At 57.0% G+C, this 21,172-nt stretch overlaps 2 protein-coding genes across 2 annotated transcripts; one reads left to right on the forward strand and one right to left on the reverse strand.

The window, feature by feature from the left end:
- Window positions 1-409: 409 nt before the first annotated feature.
- Window positions 410-17,287, reverse strand: drap1 (DR1-associated protein 1 (negative cofactor 2 alpha)). The gene is made up of 7 exons (XM_080184240.1): window positions 17,205-17,287; window positions 11,043-11,115; window positions 7,853-7,946; window positions 7,051-7,170; window positions 4,744-4,840; window positions 2,386-2,465; window positions 410-657 (listed from the first exon to the last, which is right to left on the reverse strand). Exons 1-7 carry the CDS (start codon window positions 17,244-17,246, stop codon window positions 516-518), a joined length of 648 nt encoding a protein of 215 aa, XP_080040366.1. The 5' UTR covers window positions 17,247-17,287; the 3' UTR covers window positions 410-515.
- A 311-nt stretch (window positions 17,288-17,598) lies between these two features.
- cunh11orf68 (chromosome unknown C11orf68 homolog) lies at window positions 17,599-20,499 on the forward strand. The gene is made up of 3 exons (XM_080184245.1): window positions 17,599-17,693; window positions 18,730-18,816; window positions 19,622-20,499. The coding sequence occupies exon 3, from the start codon at window positions 19,663-19,665 to the stop codon at window positions 20,401-20,403; it is 741 nt and encodes a 246-aa protein (XP_080040371.1). The 5' UTR covers window positions 17,599-17,693; window positions 18,730-18,816; window positions 19,622-19,662; the 3' UTR covers window positions 20,404-20,499.
- Window positions 20,500-21,172: the final 673 nt, after the last annotated feature.

Here is a 21,172-nt window from a genome sequence, read left to right on the forward strand (position 1 = left end):
AATCACACGCGCGCACACACACAATCACACGCGCGCACACACACACAATCACACGCGCGCACACACAATCACACGCGCGCACACACACAATCACACGCGCGCACACACACACAATCACACGCGCGCACACACACACAATCACACGCGCGCACACACACACAATCACACGCGCGCACACACACACAATCACACGCGCGCACACACACACAATCACACGCGCGCACACACACACAATCACACGCGCGCACACACACACAATCACACGCGCGCACACACACAATCACACGCGCGCACACACACACAATCACACGCGCGCACACACACACAATCACACGCGCGCACACACAATCACACGCGCGCACACACACACAATCACACGCACACACAATCACACGCGCGCACAACACACACAATCACACAAGCGCACACACAATCACACACACACAAAGGGAATAAAACCCCCCCCTACTCCAGCATCGCCACATCACCCAAGAGAAAGTGAGAAGAACACAAAGCTAAGAATCGTAGTCCTCATCTTCCTCGCCGTCCTGACCGCAGACCATCGGGGCGGGGGCTGGCATGGCCAAGTTACTCATCGCTGGCGAACATGTGGGCATGGGCAGTGTAGGCAGAGGGCTGCTGAACACTGACTGAGGGCTGCGGGAGACAGGGGTGACACAGGGTCAGTGTTAACACAATCAGGTCCTTGCAAAAGGCTCCCTACCCACCCCCCCAACGATGACCAGCGAGCCTCCCAGTAACGATTCAGGCCCTTCGGCCCATCTCCTCCACTCTGGCTCCTCACAAGCCTCCCCCCTGCTTCATCTCACCCCCACCTTCTATTCCCCTCTCTCCCTCGTATGTTTATCCAGCTGCCTCCCCACTTAAATACATCAATACTATTCACCCGACCGTGGGAGCGAGTCCCACATTCTCCCCCACTCCCCCCGTGGGAGCGAGTCCCACATTCTCCCCCACTCCCCCTGTGGGAGCGAGTCCCACATTCTCCCCCACTCCCCCCCGTGGGAGCGAGTCCCACATTCTCCCCACTCCCCCCGTGGGAGCGAGTCCCACATTCTCCCCCACTCCCCCCGTGGGAGCGAGTCCCACATTCTCCCCCACTCCCCCCGTGGGAGCGAGTCCCACATTCTCCCCCAGTCCCCCCGTGGGAGTGAGTCCCACATTCTCCCCCACTCCCCCCGTGGGAGCGAGTCCCACATTCTCCCCCACTCCCCCCGTGGGTGTGAGTCCCACATTCTCCCCCACTCCCCCGCGGGAGCGAGTCCCACATTCTCCCCACTCCCCCCGTGGGTGTGAGTCCCACATTCTCCCCCACTCCCCCCCGTGGGAGCGAGTCCCACATTCTCCCCCACTCCCCCCGTGGGAGCGAGTCCCACATTCTCCCCCACTCCCCCCGTGGGAGCGAGTCCCACATTCTCCCCCACTCCCCCCGTGGGAGCGAGTCCCACATTCTCCCCCACTCCCCCCGTGGGAGCGAGTCCCACATTCTCCCCCACTCCCCCCGTGGGAGCGAGTCCCACATTCTCCCCCACTCCCCCCGTGGGAGCGAGTCCCACATTCTCCCCCACTCCCCCCGTGGGAGTGAGTCCCACATTCTCCCCCACTCCCCCGTGGGAGCGAGTCCCACATTCTCCCCCACTCCCCCCGTGGGAGCGAGTCCCACATTCTCCCCCACTCCCCCCGTGGGAGCGAGTCCCACATTCTCCCCCCACTCCCCCCGTGGGAGTGAGTCCCACATTCTCCCCCAGTCCCCCCATGGGAGCGAGTCCCACATTCTCCCCCACTCCCCCCGTGGGAGTGAGTCCCACATTCTCCCCCAGTCCCCCCGTGGGAGCGAGTCCCACATTCTCCCCCACTCCCCCCGTGGGAGTGAGTCCCACATTCTCCCCCCACTCCCCCGTGGCAGCGAGTCCCACATTCTCCCCCACTCCCCCCGTGGGAGCGAGTCCCACATTCTCCCCCACTCCCCCCGTGGGAGCGAGTCCCACATTCTCCCCCACTCCCCGTGGGAGCGAGTCCCACATTCTCCCCCACTCCGCCCGTGGGAGCGAGTCCCACATTCTCCCCCACTCCCCCCGTGGGAGCGAGTCCCACATTCTCCCCCACTCCCCCCGTGGGAGCGAGTCCCACATTCTTCCCCACTCCCTGTACCAGGGAATTCTGCGCTCTCTCCCCATTGGAACAACGCTCCGTTTCTCTGTCCTCCTTGCTAAAATGGACACCCTCACACGTTCCCACACGGTACTCCCCCGCCTGACATATACTTGCCCACAACTCAACCCATCGATCTTTCTCTCAGTCCTTATCTTAACCGGGAAGGATGAGGGATGTGGGAGGATTCCCAGAAGCCGAGGGGACACTCACCTCTGAATGTGGTCTCCGGGTTTGTCCGTGCTGGACCGAGACACCTCCTCCTCATCCGTTTCGCTGTCCTCAGATTCGTCCTGGTGGGGAGGAAGGAGCAGAGGTGGGAATTCTGGTCGGCACTCCATTCTAACGTGATATTCCACTGTCAGCACGTGGTGGTGGTAGGGGGGGGCCCTGTGGCTAATGGGCAATTCCACTACACAAGGCATCGCTGCCACGTTCTATTATTTTTTGACGTGATTTATTATTGTCACATGTATTGTGACACTGAACAGCATTGTTTCTTGCACACTATACAAAGCATACCGTTCATAGAGTACACTGGGGAGAAGGAAAGGAGAGAGTGCAGAATGTAGTGTTACAGTCATAGCTAGGGTGTAGAGGAAGATCAGCTTAATATTTGATTTATTATTGCCACATGTATTGGGAGACAGTGAAAAGTATTGTTTCTTGCGCACAATACAGGCAAAGCATACCGTTCATAGAGAAGGAAAGGAGAGGGTGCAGAATGTAGTGTTACAGTCACAGCGAGGGTGTAGAGAAAGATCAGTTTAACGCGAGGTAGGTCCATTCAAAAGTCTGACAGCAGCAGGGAAGAAGCTGTTCTCGAATCAGTCGGTACGGGACCTCAGACTTTTGTATCCTTTCCCCGACGGAAGAAGGTGGAAGAGGGAATGTCCGGGGTGCATCGGGTCCTTAATTATGCCGGCTGCTTTTCCCGAGACAGCGGGAAGTGTAGACAGAGTCAATGGATGGGAGGCTGGTTTGTGTGATGGATTGGGCTACATTCACAACCCTTTTGTAGGTTACGCACACACAGTTTAAAGTTTATTTATTAGTGTCACAAGTAAGGCTTACATTAACACTGCAATGAAGTTACTGTGAAAATCCCCGAATTGCCACACTCCGGTGCCTGTTCGGGTACACAGAGAATTTAGCACCTAACCAGCATGTCTTTGGACTGTGGGAGGAAACCGGAGCACCTGGAGGAAACCCATGCAGACACAGGGAGAATGTGCAGACTCCTCACAGGCAGTGACAAGCCGGGAATTGAACCCGGGTCCCTGGCTCTGTGAGACAGCAGTGTTAACCCACTGTGTCACCGTGCCCCTGGGAATCGAACCCGGGTCCCTGGATCTGTGAGACAGCAGTGTTAACCCACTGTGTCCCCGTACCCCCGGGAATCGAACCCGGGTCCCTGGCTCTGTGAGACAGCAGTGTTAACCCACTGTGTCACCGTGCCCCCGGGAATCGAACCCGGGTCCCTGGCTCTGTGAGACAGCAGTGTTAACCCACTGTGTCACCGTGCCCCCGGGAATCGAACCCGGGTCCCTGGCTCTGTGAGACAGCAGTGTTAACCCACTGTGTCACCGTGCCCCCGGGAATCGAACCCGGGTCCCTGGCTCTGTGAGACAGCAGTGTTAACCCACTGTGTCACCGTGCCCCCAGGAATCGAACCCGGGTCCCTGGCGCTGTGAGACAGCAGTGTTAACCCACTGTGTCACCGTGCCCCCGGGAATCGAACCCGGGTCCCTGGCTCTGTGAGACAGCAGTGTTAACCCACTGTGTCACCGTATCCCCGGGAATCGAACCCGGGTCCCTGGCTCTGTGAGACAGCAGTGCTAACCCACTGTGTCACCGTGCCCCCGGGAATCGAACCCGGGTCCCTGGCGCTGTGAGACAGCAGTGTTAACCCACTGTGTCACCGTGCCCCCGGGAATCGAACCCGGGTCCCTGGCTCTGTGAGACAGCAGTGTTAACCCACTGTGTCACCGTGCCCCCGGGAATCGAACCCGGGTCCCTGGCTCTGTGAGACAGCAGTGTTAACCCACTGTGTCACCGTGCCCCCGGGAATCGAACCCGGGTCCCTGGCTCTGTGAGACAGCAGTGTTAACCCACTGTGTCACCGTGCCCCCGGGAATCGAACCCGGGTCCCTGGCTCTGTGAGACAGCAGTGTTAACCCACTGTGTCACCGTGCCCCCGGGAATCGAACCCGGGTCCCTGGCTCTGTGAGACAGCAGTGTTAACCCACTGTGTCAACGTGCCCCCGGGAATCGAACCCGGGTCCCTGGCTCTGTGAGACAGCAGTGTTAACCCACTGTGTCAACGTGCCCCCGGGAATCGAACCCGGGTCCCTGGCTCTGTGAGGCAGCAGTGTTAACCCACTGTGTCAACGTGTCCCTGGGAATCGAACCCGGGTCCCTGGTGCTGTGAGGCAGCAGTGTTAGCCCACTGTGTCGCTGTCAGATGATGCAGACAGGTCATTCTGCTCAGATACTCCCTGGTATCGGGGGAGGGTGCGGGGGGGGAGGTGGTGGTGGTGGTGGTCGGTCGGCTGGGGGTTTGACGCTCACCTCCTGTTCTGATTCAGTGCTGGACTGTTTCTTGTCCTTTGCCTTGGCCCCTGCCCCTCCATTTGTGTTTCTCCGTCCGGACCCTGGCTTCCGCCCCCTTTTGGAATGAAAGAAAATGGCATTTAGTCGTATTTCCATAGAATCCATACAGTATAGGAGGCCATTCAGCCCATTGAGTCTGTACCAACTACAATCCCACCCAGGCCATATTCCCATAACTCCACACATTAACCTGCTAATCCCCCTGACACTAAGGGGCAATTTAGCACGGTCAATGCATCTAACCTGCACATCTTTGCACAGTGGGAGGAAACCCACGCAGACATGGGGAGAACATGCACACAGTGACTTGGGGCCGGAATTGAACCTGTGACCCTGGCGCTGTGTCGCAGCAGTGCTAACCCACTGTGTCACCTGTGCAGTTACAGGCACCCACACTGGCTGACATTCTCTGTCTGCATTTGCAGGAAAGGACACAGGTCAGGTCCAACCTACACTTAGATCAGTTCAAAGCTTTTCACCCTGACAGTCAACGGCGATGCCATCACTGAATCCCCCCCACTATCAACATCCTGGGGGTTACCATCACTGAATCCCCCCCACTATCAACATCCTGGGGATTACCATCACTGAATCCCCCCCACTATCAACATCCTGGGGATTACCATCACTGAATCCCCCCCACTATCAACATCCTGGGGGTTACCATCACTGAATCCCCCCCACTATCAACATCCTGGGGGTTACCATCACTGAATCCCCCCCACTATCAACATCCTGGGGATTACCATCACTGAATCCCCCCCACTATCAACATCCTGGGGGTTACCATCACTGAATCCCCCCCACTATCAACATCCTGGGGGTTACCATCACTGAATCCCCCCCCCACTATCAACATCCTGGGGGTTACCATCACTGAATCCCCCCCACTATCAACATCCTGGGGGTGACCATCACTGAATCCCCCCCACTATCAACATCCTGGGGGTGACCAACGACTCAAAGAATGTTCCCCATGGTGGGGGGAGCCCAGAACCAGGGGGTCAGAGTCTGAGGATTCGGGGTAAACCTTTTAGAACTGAGGTGAGGGGAAATTTCTTCACCCAGAGAGTGGTGGAATTCACTCCCACAGAAAGTAGTTGAGGCCAAAACGTTGTGTGATTTCAGGAAGGAATTCGATATCACTCTTGGGGCTAAAGGGATATGGGATATATCGAGGGATATAGTTTCTAAGATCAGCAACTGAACTGGGACCCAGCCATATAAATACTATGGCTACTCGAGCAGGTCAGAGGCTGGGAATCCTGCAGAGAGTAACTCACCTCCTGACTCCCCCCACAAAGCCTGTCCACTGGGAATCCTGCAGAGAGTAACTCACCTCCTGACTCCCCCCCAAAGCCTGTCCACTGGGAATCCTGCAGAGAGTAACTCACCTCCTGACTCCCCCCACAAAGCCTGTCCACTGGGAATCCTGCAGAGAGTAACTCACCTCCTGACTCCCCCCCAAAGCCTGTCCACCATCTACAAGGACACAGGTCAGGAGTGTGATGGAATACTCCCCACTTGCCTGGATGGGTGCGGCTCCCAACAACACTCGAGAAGCTCGACACCATCCAGGACAAAGCAGCCCCGCTCGATCGACACACTAACCACAAACACTCACTCCCTCCATCACCGACACAGTGCCAGCAGTGTGTACCATCTACAAGATGCACTGCAGCAACTCACCAAGACTCCTTCCAGAGCACCTTCCAAACCCGCCACCTCTACCACCGAGAAGGACAAGGGGGTGGGGGGGGGGGGCAGCAGCAGCAGCAGACACATGGCGAACACCACCACCACCTGCAAGCACCCCCCTCCGAGCCACTCACCGTCCCGACTTGGAAATATATCGGCCGTTCCTTCACTGTGGCTGGGGTCAAAATCCTGGAACCCCCTCCCTAACAGCACTGTGGGTGTACCTACACCACACGGGGACTGACTGATGTCCAATCACAATCCTGGAACCCCCTCCCTAACAGCACTGTGGGTGTACCTACACCACACGGGGACTGACTGATGTCCAATCACAATCCTGGAACTCCCTCCCTAACAGCACTGTGGGTGGACCTACACCACATGGGAGGGCAGCAGGTTCATGATGGCAGCTCACCCACCACCTTCTCAAGGGGCAATGAGGCATGGGCTGGCCAAGTCACTGATAAAAGTCTATCAGGACTAAAGAAGGGGCCAGCGGTGTCTCTGGAAACGGGGACGAAGTCCATCAAACCAAGAGGAGTTTTCCGTCTGATTCTCGGTACTGACCTGCGAGGGGCCTTGTCCCCTTCCATGTGATTATCCTCGTTATCCGCCTGCATATCCGGCACGGAGGCTACCAGATCCTTCAGGAAATCAAACTGCTGTTCAACCTCAATGCATTGCTTCCTGGAGATAAATAAATCATAATGTTAACTCTCCCAACCCATCAACACTGTCCCCCCATCAAACACTCCCAGGACAGGTACAGCACGGGGTTAGATACAGAGTAAAGCTCCCTCTACACTGTCCCCATCAAACACTCCCAGGACAGGTACAGCACGGGGTTAGATACAGAGTAAAGCTCCCTCTACACTGTCCCCATCAAACACTCCCAGGACAGGTACAGCACGGGGTTAGATACAGAGTAAAGCTCCCTCTACACTGACCCCATCAAACACTCCCAGGACAGGTACAGCACGGGGTTAGATACAGAGTAAAGCTCCCTCTACACTGTCCCCATCAAACACTCCCAGGACAGGTACAGCACGGGGTTAGACACAGAGTAAAGCTCCCTCTACACTGTCCCCCATCAAACACTCCCAGGACAGGTACAGCACGGGGTTAGATACAGAGTAAAGCTCCCTCTACACTGTCCCCCATCAAACACTCCCAGGACAGGGTCAGAGCTATTACAGATGCTGCCCCAGTTAGATTAGCACAGAGGTGAAACACTCCAGGACCCTCCTGCCAAGCGGGCCCAGCACTGTGGGTGTGGTGCAGTGTGACGGGGAAGTCCCCTGGTGAGGATTGGGAGGGAAACCCCGATGGTTGCAATGGGAGGGATGTGAAATTTAACAAGTTTCCTTACAAGTGGGACGTAGTCATCGTTTTGGCGTTCCGTGATTGGGTCACGTGGCAGGCCTTAGTCAGCAGGGAATCCAGGAAGAGTTCCAATGCCCGGGCTAACCGGAAAACGGGTTAAGGAATTGCTTTGGTTGCTCACGCACGATGCTAGTCCCACAAATTCCTCAGCCCAGCTCTGCAGCTTATCTATGTCCCTCGGTAACCTGCAACATCCTTCCACACTGTCCACAACTCTGCTGATTTTAGTGTCATCCACAAATTTACTAACCCATCCTTCTACACCCTCATCCAGGTCATTTATAAAAATGACAAACAGCAGTGGCCCCAAAACAGATCCCTGAGGTACACCACTTGTAAGTGAACTCCAGGATAAACATTTCCCATCAACCACCACCCTCTGTTGTCTTACAGCTAGCCAATTCCTGATCCAAACTGCTAAATCACCCTCAATCCCATGCCTCCGTATCTTCTGCAACAGCTTACCATGGGGAACCTTATCAAACGCTTTACTGAAATCTATATACACCACACCAACTGCTTTACCCTCATCCACCTCTTTGGTCACCTTCTCAAAGAGCTCAATAATGTTTGTGAGGCATGACCTACCCTTCACAAATCTGTGTTGACTATCCCTAATCAAATTATTCCTTTCTAGATGATTATAAATCCTATCTCTTATAATCTCTTCTAAAACTTTGCCCACAATAGAAGTAAGACTCACTGGTCTATAATTACCAGGGTTGTCTCTACTCCCCTTCTTGAATAAGGGGACAACATTTGCTACCCTCCAGTCTTCTGGCAATGACGACCTAAAGATCAAAACCAAAGGCTCTGCAATCTCCTCCCTAGCTTCCCAGAGAATCCTAGGGTAAATCCCATCCGGCCCAGGGGACTTACCTATTTTCACACTTTCCAGAATTGCTAACACCTCCTCCTCATGTACCTCAATCCCGTCTAGTCTAATAGCCTGTATCTCAGTATTCTCCTCAACAACATTGACTTTTTCCTGCGTGAATATTGATTAAAAATATTCATTTAGTGCCTCTCCTATCTCTTCAGACTCCACACACAACTTCTCACTACTGTCCTTGGCTGGCCCTAACCTTACCCTAGTCAATCTTTTTATTCCTGACATACCTATAGAAAGCTTTAGGGTTTTCCTTGATCCTACCTGCCAAAGATTTCTCATGTCCCCTCCTGGCTCTTCTTAACTCTCTTTAGATCCTTCCTGGCTAACTTGTAACTCTCAAGCGCGCTAACTGAGCCTTCACATCCCAGAGATTCAATTTCTTTAGTAAACCACAGTTCCCTCACTCGATCACTTCCTCCCTGCCTGACAGGTACACACTTATCAAGGACATGCAGTAGCTGTTCCTTGAACAAGCTCCACGTTTCAATTGTTCCCATCCCCTGCAGTTTCCTTCCACATCCAATGCATTCTAAATCTCGCCTGATCGCATCATAATTTCCTTTCCCCCAGCTATAACTCTTGCCCTGCGGTATATACCTATCCCTTTCCATCGCTAATGTAAAAGTAACCAAATTGTAGTCACCATCACCAAAGTGCTCACCTACCTCCAAATCTAACACCTGGCCTGGTTCATTACCCAGCACCAAATCCAATGTGGCCTCCCCTCTTGTTGATACATACTGTGTCAGGAAACCCTCCTGCACACATTGGACAAAAACGGACCCATCTAAAATACTCAAACTATAACTTTTCCAGAGTGTAGCGGAGGGAGGCTCAACGGAGGCTCTCAGGAAGGAACTGGATCATCTGGAGAGGAAGGACATGCTGGGTTTCCGGGGGAGTGCGGCACGAGGCAAGGGGCTCGTTCGGAGAGTCAGTGCTTACACGATGGGCTAAATGGCCTCTGCCTGCCCTGTAACAATTCTACAGGCTCCAAACGTGTGTGTGGGAGTCTATCTTCACCTCCCTCCCGAGGGGCCTGGCACTAATCTATCGCCTTGGTCCACACGCCAGTGCCTTAGACTCAGGGATTTGAGCAAAATACTGTGGATGCTGGAACCTGAAACAAGAACGGAAAATGCTGGAAAATCACAGCATCTGTGGAGAGAGAACGGAGCCAATGTTTCACATCTGGATGACCCTTCGTCAGAGCTCTGATGGGTAAAGTTTATTCATAAATCACAAGTAAGGCTTACATTAACACTGTAATGAAGTTACTGTGAAATTCCCCTAGTCGCCCACACTCCGGCGCCTGTTCGGGTCAATGCACCCTAACCAGCATGTCTTTCAGGATGTGGGAGGAAACCGGAGTACCCAGAGGAAACCCACGCAGACATGGGGAGAATGTGTAAACACCACACAGGTGGTAACCCGGGGCCGGGAATCGAACCCAGGTCCCTGGAGCTGAGAGGAAGCAGTGCTAATCAACTGTGTCATCGTGCCACCCACAGTGGTTAGCAGCTCTGCCTCACGGTGCTAGGGACCTGGGTTCAATTCCCAGCTTAGGTTACTAACTGTGTGTGTGTATGTGTGTGTGTGTGTGTGTGTGTGTGTGTGTGTGTGTGTGGAGTTTGCACATTCTCCCCATGTCTGCGTGGGTTTCCTCTCACAGTCTGAAAGACGTGCTGGTTAGGATGCATTGAGCCGTGCTAAATTCTCCCTCAACGTCAAGTCGGCTCACATTAACAATGCAATGAAGTTACTGTGAAAATCCCCTAGTTGCCCAGTGAAGCAGTTGAGGCTCCCTCATTGAATGTTTTTAAGGCAAGGATAGATAGATTTTTGAACAGTAAAGGAATTAAGGGTTATGGTGAGCGGGCGGGTAAGTGGAGCTGAGTCCATGAAAAGATCAGCCATGATCTTATTGAATGGTGGAGCAGGCTCGAGGGGCTGAATGGCCCACTCCTGCTCCTTTTTCTTAAAGTTCATTAATCACAAGTAGGCTTACATTAACACTGCAATGAAGTTACTGTGAAAATCCCCTAGTCGTCACACTCCAGCACCTGTTCGGGTTACACTGAGGGAGAATTTAACACCTAACCAGCACGTCTTTCACACAGTAGGAGGAAACCGGAACATCCGGAGGAAACGGGGCTCTGATGAAGGGTTATCCAGACTGGAAACATTGGCTCTATTCTCTCCTCACAGATGTTGTCAGACCCGCTGAGATTTTCCAGCATTTTCTGCTGTTGGGGAATCCGGGACTGTCCAGGTCGGAGGATACAGATTATCACAGGAACGGCAGCTGCCACTTTTCCGATTTCCTCGTCAGTCTGCATGATTTTCTTAATTCTGGCCTGTGAGAATCAAACAAAAAAAGTACAGTCAGAAACCCGACAGGCAACAGCGAGAGATTAAGCCTCGGGTATACCCCAGTCTGTAACTCCCACACATCACCTCAGCAGGGAAACAGATATTCATCCCTGTCCCCATCCTAATCTCACTCCCCCTGTCCCTCTGCATCCACCGATACCCATCTCCCTCCCCCTCCCGTACCCCTCCACATCCCACTCGATCCACTTCTAGTTGATCCTCTACAGATTCCAGGTCCACACTCTCCCTGTCTCTTGCCCCAAAGCTGTGTCTCCCCAGTCCACCCCATAGCATCCCTGCAATGCAGAAGGAGGCCATTCAGCCCATCAAGACCGTACTGACTCTCAGAGAAGTGCTGCCATGTCCCATCCCTGTAACTCCACGCATGATGCTGGTGTCGGGCTGGGGTCAGCCCAGTAAGAAATCTCACCACACCGGGTTAAAGGCCGACAGGTTTATTTGGTAGCACAAGCTTTCGGAGCGCTGCTCCTTCACTTGAAGAAGGAACGACACTCCGAAAGCTCGTGCTACCAAATAAACCTGTTGGACTTTAACCTGGTGTTGTGAGACTTCTCACTGGCCTCCATACATTTACCATGGCTAAACTATTTAACCTAACACTTTCCCCAATCCCCAAGTCCTCCCATTAATCCCCCACCCCTGCCAGGTCCTCCCAGTCAAACCCGCACATGTACTTCCAATAAACATAGAAGATAGGAGCAGGAGGAGGCCATTCGGCCCTTCGAGCCTGCTCCCCCATTCATCACCATCATGGCTGATTGTCCCTCTCAATAGCCTAATCCTACTTTCTCCCCATAACCTTTGATCCCGTTCGCCCCAAGTGCTATATCCAGCCGCCTCTTGAATACATTCAATGTTTTGGTATCGACTACTTCCTGTGGGAATGAATTCCACAGGCTCACCGGGTGAAGAAATATCTCCTCATCTCCGTCCGAAATGGTCTGCCCCCAATCCTCAGACTCTGACCCCCTAGTTCTGGACTCCCCCCACCATGGGGAGCATTCTTTCTGAATCTACCCTGTCTGACCCTGTTAGAATTTTATAAGTTTCTATCAGATCCCCTCTCACTCTTCTAAACTCCAGTGAATATAATCCGAACCCACTCAGTCTCTCCTCATATGACAGACCTGCCATCCCAGGAATCAGCCTGGTAAACCCTCGCTGTGCTCTCTCTATAGCAAGGACATCCTTCCTCAGATAAGGAGACCAAAACTGTCCACAATACTCCAGGTGTGGTCTCACCAACGCTCTGTACAACTGCAGCAAAACATCCCTATCCCTACACTCAAATCCTCTCGCTGTGAACATACCATTTACCTTCTTTACTGCCTGCTGTACCTGCACAGCCACTGATGCACGAGGACACCCAGGTCTTGCTGAGTATCCACCTCTCAGTTTACACCCATTCCAGTAATAATCTGTCTTCCTATTATTGCTTCCAAAGTGAATAACCTCACATTTATCCACATTACACACACACGCCTGTCCAAATCACACTGAAACATCTCTGCATCCTCCTCACAGCTCACCCTCTCACCTAACTGTGTATCATCTGCAGATTTGTAGATAATACATTTAGTTCCCGTTTCCAAATCATAGAATCCCTACAGTGCAGGAGGCCATTCAGCCCATTGAGTCTGCACTGACAACAATCCTAACCAAGCCCGATCCCATAACCCCATCCATTTACCCTTGCTAGCCCCCTGACACTAAGGGACAATTTAGCATGGCCGATTCACCTAACCCACACATCTTTGTACAGTGGGAGGGAACCGGAGCACCCAAAGGAAACCCACGCAGACACAGAGAGAATGTGCAGACTCCACACAGACAGTGACCTGAGCCGGGAATCAAACCTGGATCCCTGGCACTGAGAGGCAGCAGTGCTAACCCACTGTGCCACCCAATCATTAATAATGTGAACAGTTGGGGTCTGAGCACAGACCCCTGCGCAACTCCACTAGTCACTGCCTGCCTATCAGGAAAAGACCCATTTATTCCAACTCTTTTGCTTCCTACCTGCTAACCAGCTTTCTATCCATCTCAAGACATTACCAGCAAACCCACGTGCTTTAACTTAGAGTATATAAGATCTTGTTGAAAGCCTTCTGTAAGTCTAAATAAACCACATCCACTGGTTGTCCTTGGTCAATTCTACCAGTTACATGAAAGAATTCCAATAAATTTGTCACGCATTAATTCCGCTTGGTAAATCCGTGCTGACCATCTGATTATAGCACTGAGTAATAAAATCCTTGATAATGGCTCTAGCAACCCCCAGGTTGGAGGCGGCACAGTGGTTAGCACGGCTGCCTCACAGCGCCAGGGACTCGGGTTCGATTCCCGGGGACACGGTGACACAGTGGGTTAGCACGGCTGCCTCACAGTGCCAGGGACCCGGGTTCGATTCCCGGGGACACAGTGACACAGTGGGTTAGCACGGCTGCCTCACAGCGCCAGGGACCCGGGTTCGATTCCCGGGGACACGGTGACACAGTGGGTTAACACTGCTGTCTCACAGCGCCAGGGACCCGGGTTCGATTCCCAGGGACACGGTGACACAGTGGGTTAACACTGCTGTCTCTCAGCGCCAGGGACCCGGGTTCGATTCCCGGGGACACGGTGACACAGTGGGTTAACACTGCTGCCTCACAGCGCCAGGGACCCGGGTTCGATTCCCGGGGACACAGTGGGTTAGCACTGCTGCCTCACAGCGCCAGGGACCCGGGTTTGATTCCCGGGGGCACGGTGACACAGTGGGTTAACACTGCTGCCTCACAGCGCCACGGACCCGGGTTCGATTCCCGGGGACACGGTGACACAGTGGGTTAACACTGCTGTCTCACAGAGCCAGGGACCCGGGTTCGATTCCCAGGGACACGGTGACACAGTGGGTCAACACTGCTGCCTCACAGCGCCAGGGACCCGGGTTCGATTCCCGGGGACACGGTGACACAGTGGGTTAGCACGGCTGCCTCACAGCGCCAGGGACCCGGGTTCGATTCCCGGGGACACGGTGACACAGTGGGTTAACACTGCTGTCTCACAGCGCCAGGGACCCGGGTTCGATTCCCAGGGACACGGTGACACAGTGGGTTAACACTGCTGTCTCTCAGCGCCAGGGACCCGGGTTCGATTCCCGGGGACACGGTGACACAGTGGGTTAACACTGCTGCCTCACAGCGCCAGGGACCCGGGTTCGATTCCCGGGGACACAGTGGGTTAGCACTGCTGCCTCACAGCGCCAGGGACCCGGGTTTGATTCCCGGGGGCACGGTGACACAGTGGGTTAACACTGCTGCCTCACAGCGCCACGGACCCGGGTTCGATTCCCGGGGACACGGTGACACAGTGGGTTAACACTGCTGTCTCACAGAGCCAGGGACCCGGGTTCGATTCCCAGGGACACGGTGACACAGTGGGTCAACACTGCTGCCTCACAGCGCCAGGGACCCGGGTTCGATTCCCGGGGACACAGTGGGTTAACACTGCTGTCTCACAGCACCAGGGACCCGGGTTCGATTCCCGGGGACACAGTGGGTTAACACTGCTGCCTCACAGCGCCAGGGACCCAGGTTCGATTCCCGGGGACACGGTGACACAGTGGGTTAACACTGCTGCCTCACAGCGCCAGGGACCCGGGTTCGATTCCCGGGGACACGGTGACACAGTGGGTTAACACTGCTGCCTCACAGCGCCAGGGACCCAGGTTCGATTCCCGGGGGCACGGTGACACAGTGGGTTAACACTGCTGTCTCACAGCGCCAGGGACCCGGGTTCGATTCCCAGGGACACGGTGACACAGTGGGTTAACACTGCTGTCTCTCAGCGCCAGGGACCCGGGTTCGATTCCCGGGGACACGGTGACACAGTGGGTTAACACTGCTGCCTCACAGCGCCAGGGACCCGGGTTCGATTCCCGGGGACACAGTGGGTTAGCACTGCTGCCTCACAGCGCCAGGGACCCGGGTTTGATTCCCGGGGGCACGGTGACACAGTGGGTTAACACTGCTGCCTCACAGCGCCACGGACCCGGGTTCGATTCCCGGGGACACGGTGACACAGTGGGTTAACACTGCTGTCTCACAGAGCCAGGGACCCGGGTTCGATTCCCAGGGACACGGTGACACAGTGGGTCAACACTGCTGCCTCACAGCGCCAGGGACCCGGGTTCGATTCCCGGGGACACAGTGGGTTAACACTGCTGTCTCACAGCACCAGGGACCCGGGTTCGATTCCCGGGGACACAGTGGGTTAACACTGCTGTCTCACAGCACCAGGGACCCGGGTTCGATTCCCGGGGACACGGTGACACAGTGGGTTAACACTGCTGTCTCACAGAGCCAGGGACCCGGGTTCGATTCCCGGGGACACGGTGACACAGTGGGTTAGCACTGCAGTCTCACAGAGCCAGGGACCCGGGTTCGATTCCCGGGGACACGGTGACACAGTGGGTTAACACTGCTGTCTCACAGAGCCAGGGACCCGGGTTCAATTCCCGGGGGCACAGTGGGTTAACACTGCTGTCTCACAGCACCAGGGACCCGGGTTCGATTCCCGGGGACACGGTGACACAGCGGGTTAACACTGCTGTCTCACAGCGCCAGGGACCCGGGTTCGATTCCCGGGGACACGGTGACACAGCGGGTTAACACTGCTGTCTCACAGCACCAGGGACCCGGGTTCGATTCCCGGGGACACAGTGGGTTAACACTGCTGTCTCACAGCACCAGGGACCCGGGTTCGATTCCCGGGGACACAGTGGGTTAACACTGCTGTCTCACAGCACCAGGGACCCGGGTTCGATTCCCGGGGACACGGTGACACAGTGGGTTAACACTGCTGTCTCACAGAGCCAGGGACCCGGGTTCGATTCCCGGGGGCACGGTGACACAGTGGGTTAACACTGCTGTCTCACAGAGCCAGGGACCCGGGTTCGATTCCCAGGGACACGGTGACACAGTGGGTTAACACTGCTGTCTCACAGAGCCAGGGACCCGGGTTCGATTCCCGGGGGCACGGTGACACAGTGGGTTAACACTGCTGCCTCACAGAGCCAGGGACCCGGGTTCGATTCCCAGGGACACGGTGACACAGTGGGTTAACACTGCTGTCTCACAGCGCCAGGGACCCGGGTTCGATTCCCGGGGACACGGTGACACAGTGGGTTAACACTGCTGTCTCACAGAGCCAGGAACCCGGGTTCGATTCCCGGGGGCACGGTGACACAGTGGGTTAACACTGCTGCCTCACAGAGCCAGGGACCCGGGTTCGATTCCCAGGGACACGGTGACACAGTGGGTTAACACTGCTGCCTCACAGAGCCAGGGACCCGGGTTCGATTCCCGGGGACACGGTGACACAGTGGGTTAACACTGCTGTCTCACAGAGCCAGGGACCCGGGTTCGATTCCCAGGGACACGGTGACACAGTGGGTTAACACTGCTGCCTCACAGTGCCAGGGACCCGGGTTCGATTCCCGGGGACACGGTGACACAGTGGGTTAACACTGCTGCCTCACAGAGCCAGGGACCCGGGTTCGATTCCCAGGGACACGGTGACACAGTGGGTTAACACTGCTGTCTCACAGAGCCAGGGACCCGGGTTCGATTCCTGGCTTGGGTCACTGTCTGTGTGGAGTTTGCACATTCTCCCCGTGTCTGCGTGGGTTTCCTCCCACAGTCCGAAAGACGTGCTGGTTAGGCGCTAAATTCACCCTCAGTGTAACCCGGAGAGACACCAGCGTGGGCGACTAGGGGGGGGGGGACATTTCACAGTGACTTCGTTGCAGTGTTAAATGTAAGCCTTAGTTATAACGACAATAAATAAACTTTCAGTTTAAACAACTCCCAGTCAAAGACTGAGTCCTCCCACGCAAAAGCCACAGGACCCCCCCCCCCCCCCCCCACAAAGTCTCCTACCCTCCCCGGGTACCCCCACTCCCCTCTCCCCCATCCCCCCCCCCACACCCCCCCCCCCCTTCGAGTCCCCTCAGTCCCCAGCACGGGTCCCCCCCCGCCCCAGTTCCCCCCCCCCCCCCCGGGTCTCTCACCGGCGGGAAGCGAGCGTTGTATTTCTTTTTCTTTGACGGCATGTCGGGGTTGGTGTGGAGTTGTTGTTGTTGTTGTTGTTGTCGTCGGGGTGGGGGGGGTGGTGTTGAGGGCCGGTGGTGATGGGGGGGGGGTGGGGGGGTGTTTTGCTGGGTGTCTTGTCTCTGTCTCTCTGGGTGACTCCCCTTCCGCGGAGGGCGGCCCGGTGACGGCGGCAGCAGCGCGACGGCCGGGAGGGAAGGCCCGGAGCGCGGGGGGGGGGGGGGGGGGCGGGCGCCCGGGGCGGCGGGGGGGGAGGGAGGGGTCCTTCACCGCCGCAGCGGCGCACACCCGCACCGCGTCAAAGAGGCGCCCGCCGCGGCCGCCTGACAGCAGCTGCCAGCCGGGGGACAGCGGCAGAGCCGGAGCCTGGGAGAGGAGGAGGAGGAGAGAGGTTCAAGGAGCAGAGGGAAACCTCACCCCATCAGGGAGCGAATCCCTCTCTCCAAAGGGTAATATCCTCCTCTCTCAAAACTTAGGGGTGTAAATGGGACTCCCTTCCCCCCGCCCTTTGCTCGGGTTCCTCCCCGTTGCTAGGGTCCCGCCCCTTCTCCCCCCGTTGCTAGGGTCCCGCCCCTTCTCCCCCCCGTTGCTAGGGTCCCGCCCCTTCTCCCCCCCGTTGCTAGGGTCCCGCCCCTTCTCCCCCCCGTTGCTAGGGTCCCGCCCCTTCTCCCCCCGTTGCTAGGGTCCCGCCCCTTCTCCCCCCGTTGCTAGGGTCCCGCCCCTTCTCCCCCCGTTGCTAGGGTCCCGCCCCTTCTCCCCCCGTTGCTAGGGTCCCGCCCCTTCTCCCCCCGTTGCTAGGGTCCCGCCCCTTCTCCCCCCGTTGCTAGGGTCCCGCCCCTTCTCCCCCCGTTGCTAGGGTCCCGCCCCTTCTCCCCCCCGTTGCTAGGGTCCCGCCCCTTCTCCCCCCGTTGCTACGTTGTGCCCTGCAGCTGGGGTCCTGCCCCTTACACCCCCCCCTCCATTGCTGGGGTCCCACCCCTCCTTCACCCCCATCGCTAGGGAGCCTTCCCCTGGCCTCTGGGACCCTGCCCCTCTTTCATTACTGGGGACCCTCCTCCTCGCCTCAGGGTTGTTGGGGGGGGTGACTCCACCCCTCCCCTCCCCTTGGGGTGGGTCACCCTCCCCCTCTCCTCGGGGTCGCCCCGGGGTGGGGGGAGACCCTCCCCCTCTCCTCGGGGTCGCCCCGGGGTGGGGGGAGACCCTCCCCCTCTCCTCGGGGTCGCCCCGGGGTGGGGGGAGACCCTCCCCCTCCCCTCCGGCCGGTGTTGTCCCGGTCCGTATAGTTGTTCCTGTGCAGCCAGTGGTGTGAGGTGCCGGTGGCCGGGGACCCTTGCTGGTTACAGCAGAGTTTATACTGTGTGTCGGTCCCTCTCGTTCATTCGTAACGTTCTCGTCCCACTGACCCCCCACCCCAGGAAGCCGGACCTTCAGCTGGTCTCTCACTGAAGCCTCGCTGTTAACCTGGATTGCTTCTCCCATCCACAGGGCGTTGGCCTTGCAGTGATTCCCCACCATAGTGGGCGTCCCAAAAGCTGAGGACCGGCAGCTCGCCACCGTTTGCGGAACTTTCCGGTAAGTTAGCTCGCGTTTGTGTCCGAAACCTTGACCCCCAGACCCGCCTCTGATCCCCACCCTCGCCCAGAGGTTACACCCCAGGCTAACACTCAACCTATGCAGGGGCAGCGGGGAGAGTTACGGTGTTAGAGGCACAGCATTTGGAATGAGAGGGTCAGAGAGTCTGCCTGCCACCCGAGGACGGACATGGAACAATCCCACAGGCTGTTATTGGGCAGAAGAGCAACGTGTCTGTGTGTGGAGAGAATGGGGGATGGGGCGATTGGTGTCCTTTGCATTGCTGGGATCTTGCTGTGCACTCACGGCTGCCTTTCCTGCACTCTGACAGGTAGCGAGCGTGCCTTGTGAGGCACCACGGAGGCGGAAGTCTTTTTTTCTGTTCTTCTGACAGATTGTGGGGGTACCCCGGGGGAGGGGGAGGGGGAGGGGGAGAGCCAGGGGTGGGAGGGGGTAGGAGTGTGGGAGAAGGGATAATGTAGGGATGGGGGGCTGTAGGGAGTGGATGAGGGGGAGGGAGGGATGGAAGGCAGGGGGTGTAGGGGGAGGATGGGGAGGGAGGGACAAGAGAAGAAAAGTCGGAGTGATCCTGCGAAGGGAGGAGGGGAGTTGCGGGGGGGAGAGGGAGGAGGGGGGTAAAAGGGGGGAGAGGGAGGAGGGGGGTAAAAGGGAGGGGAGGGGGAGATGGTGTTGCACCCCCTCTGGGGAGGAGGAGACTTGACGTAACACCCAGTGTCACCTCCAGGAGGCAGCAGTGGTGATGTTGTGTTGCCCCTTACCTGCCTCCTGTTTTTATTTTCCGCAGTTGGGGAGCTCGCGCCCCCCCCCTCCCCCCCGGCGGTTGGGATGAGTGACCCGGATGACGAGGGACTGGAAGCCGTCCCGGCGCAGCGCGACCTGGCGGCGGAGGCGATGGCTGCCGACATGGACCCCTGGGTCATCTTCGATGCCCGCAAGACCCCCCGGGCCGAGTTTGACGACTGGCTGGACAGCAACCGGCCCTCCCGTGTCTTCCGGTACGGCGAGCCGTCCCACAACGCCGGGCCGGTGGGCTGGATCGCCATCTACGGGCCGGGCAGCTCGCCGGCGGGGGAGCGCGGTGACCCCGAGGGGCTGCAGGAGGACTGGGAGAGGCTGCTGGGCAGCGGGCGCCCTGTCACCTTCGAGACAGTCAAGGAGCTGGCGCTGAACCGGCGGGTGCTGAGCGGCAAGTGGCTGATGCACCTGGACACCGGTTTCAAGGTGGACCACGCCTGGGGCAGCATTGCCCGGGCAGTGCTGGATGGCAGAGTGCCCGCTGCCAAGGTCAGCCCTTACTGCCCCGGCTCGGACTCCAAGCACGTCATCTGCGTGCCTGGTGACGACTTCACTGACGAGGCGCAGGTGGTGAACCTGGACTCTGCCATCCGCTCTGCGGGCATCAAGTGCCCCCTCTCCTACAAACCCGATGCCTACACCTACCTGGGCCTGTACCGAGGTAACCGCTGGAAATTGTGCCCCACCATTTACGAGAGTCACTACGACCTGGAGTGTATCCCCCGTCGCTCACGTATCACCAGCAAGGTGACCATGACCGAATTAACCTAATGTGTCCGGTGTGACCTGTCTGTCTACAGCCTGGTGTGTGTGTGTGTGCGCGCACACATTTATCTACGGCCTGGTGTGTGTGCGCGCACGCATTTATCTACGGCCTGGTGTGTGTGCGCGCACGCATTTATCTACGGCCTGGTGTGTGTGCGCGCACGCATTTATCTACGGCCTGGTGTGTGTGCGCGCACGCATTTATCTACGGCCTGGTGTGTGTGCGCGCACGCATTTATCTACGGCCTGGTGTGTGTGCGCGCACGCATTTATCTACGGCCTGGTGTGTGTGCGCGCACGCATTTATCTACGGCCTGGTGTGTGTGCGCGCACGCACTTATCTACGGCCTGGTGTGTGTGCGCGCACGCACTTATCTACGGCCTGGTGTGTGTGCGCGCACGCACTTATCTACGGCCTGGTGTGTGTGCGCGCACGCACTTATCTACGGCCTGGTGTGTGTGCGCGCACGCATTTATCTACGGCCTGGTGTGTGTGCGCGCACGCATTTATCTACGGCCTGGTGTGTGTGCGCGCACGCATTTATCTACGGCCTGGTGTGTGTGCGCGCACGCATTTATCTACGGCCTGGTGTGTGTGCGCGCACGCATTTATCTACGGCCTGGTGTGTGTGCGCGCACGCATTTATCTACGGCCTGGTGTGTGTGCGCGCACGCATTTATCTACGGCCTGGTGTGTGTGCGCGCACGCATTTATCTACGGCCTGGTGTGTGTGCGCGCACGCATTTATCTACGGCCTGGTGTGTGTGCGCGCAC

This window comes from Carcharhinus amblyrhynchos, unplaced genomic scaffold (assembly GCF_965287045.1).
Source record: "Carcharhinus amblyrhynchos unplaced genomic scaffold, sCarAmb.v2.hapA scaffold_633, whole genome shotgun sequence".
In the NCBI taxonomy this organism is placed as follows: domain Eukaryota; kingdom Metazoa; phylum Chordata; class Chondrichthyes; order Carcharhiniformes; family Carcharhinidae; genus Carcharhinus; species Carcharhinus amblyrhynchos.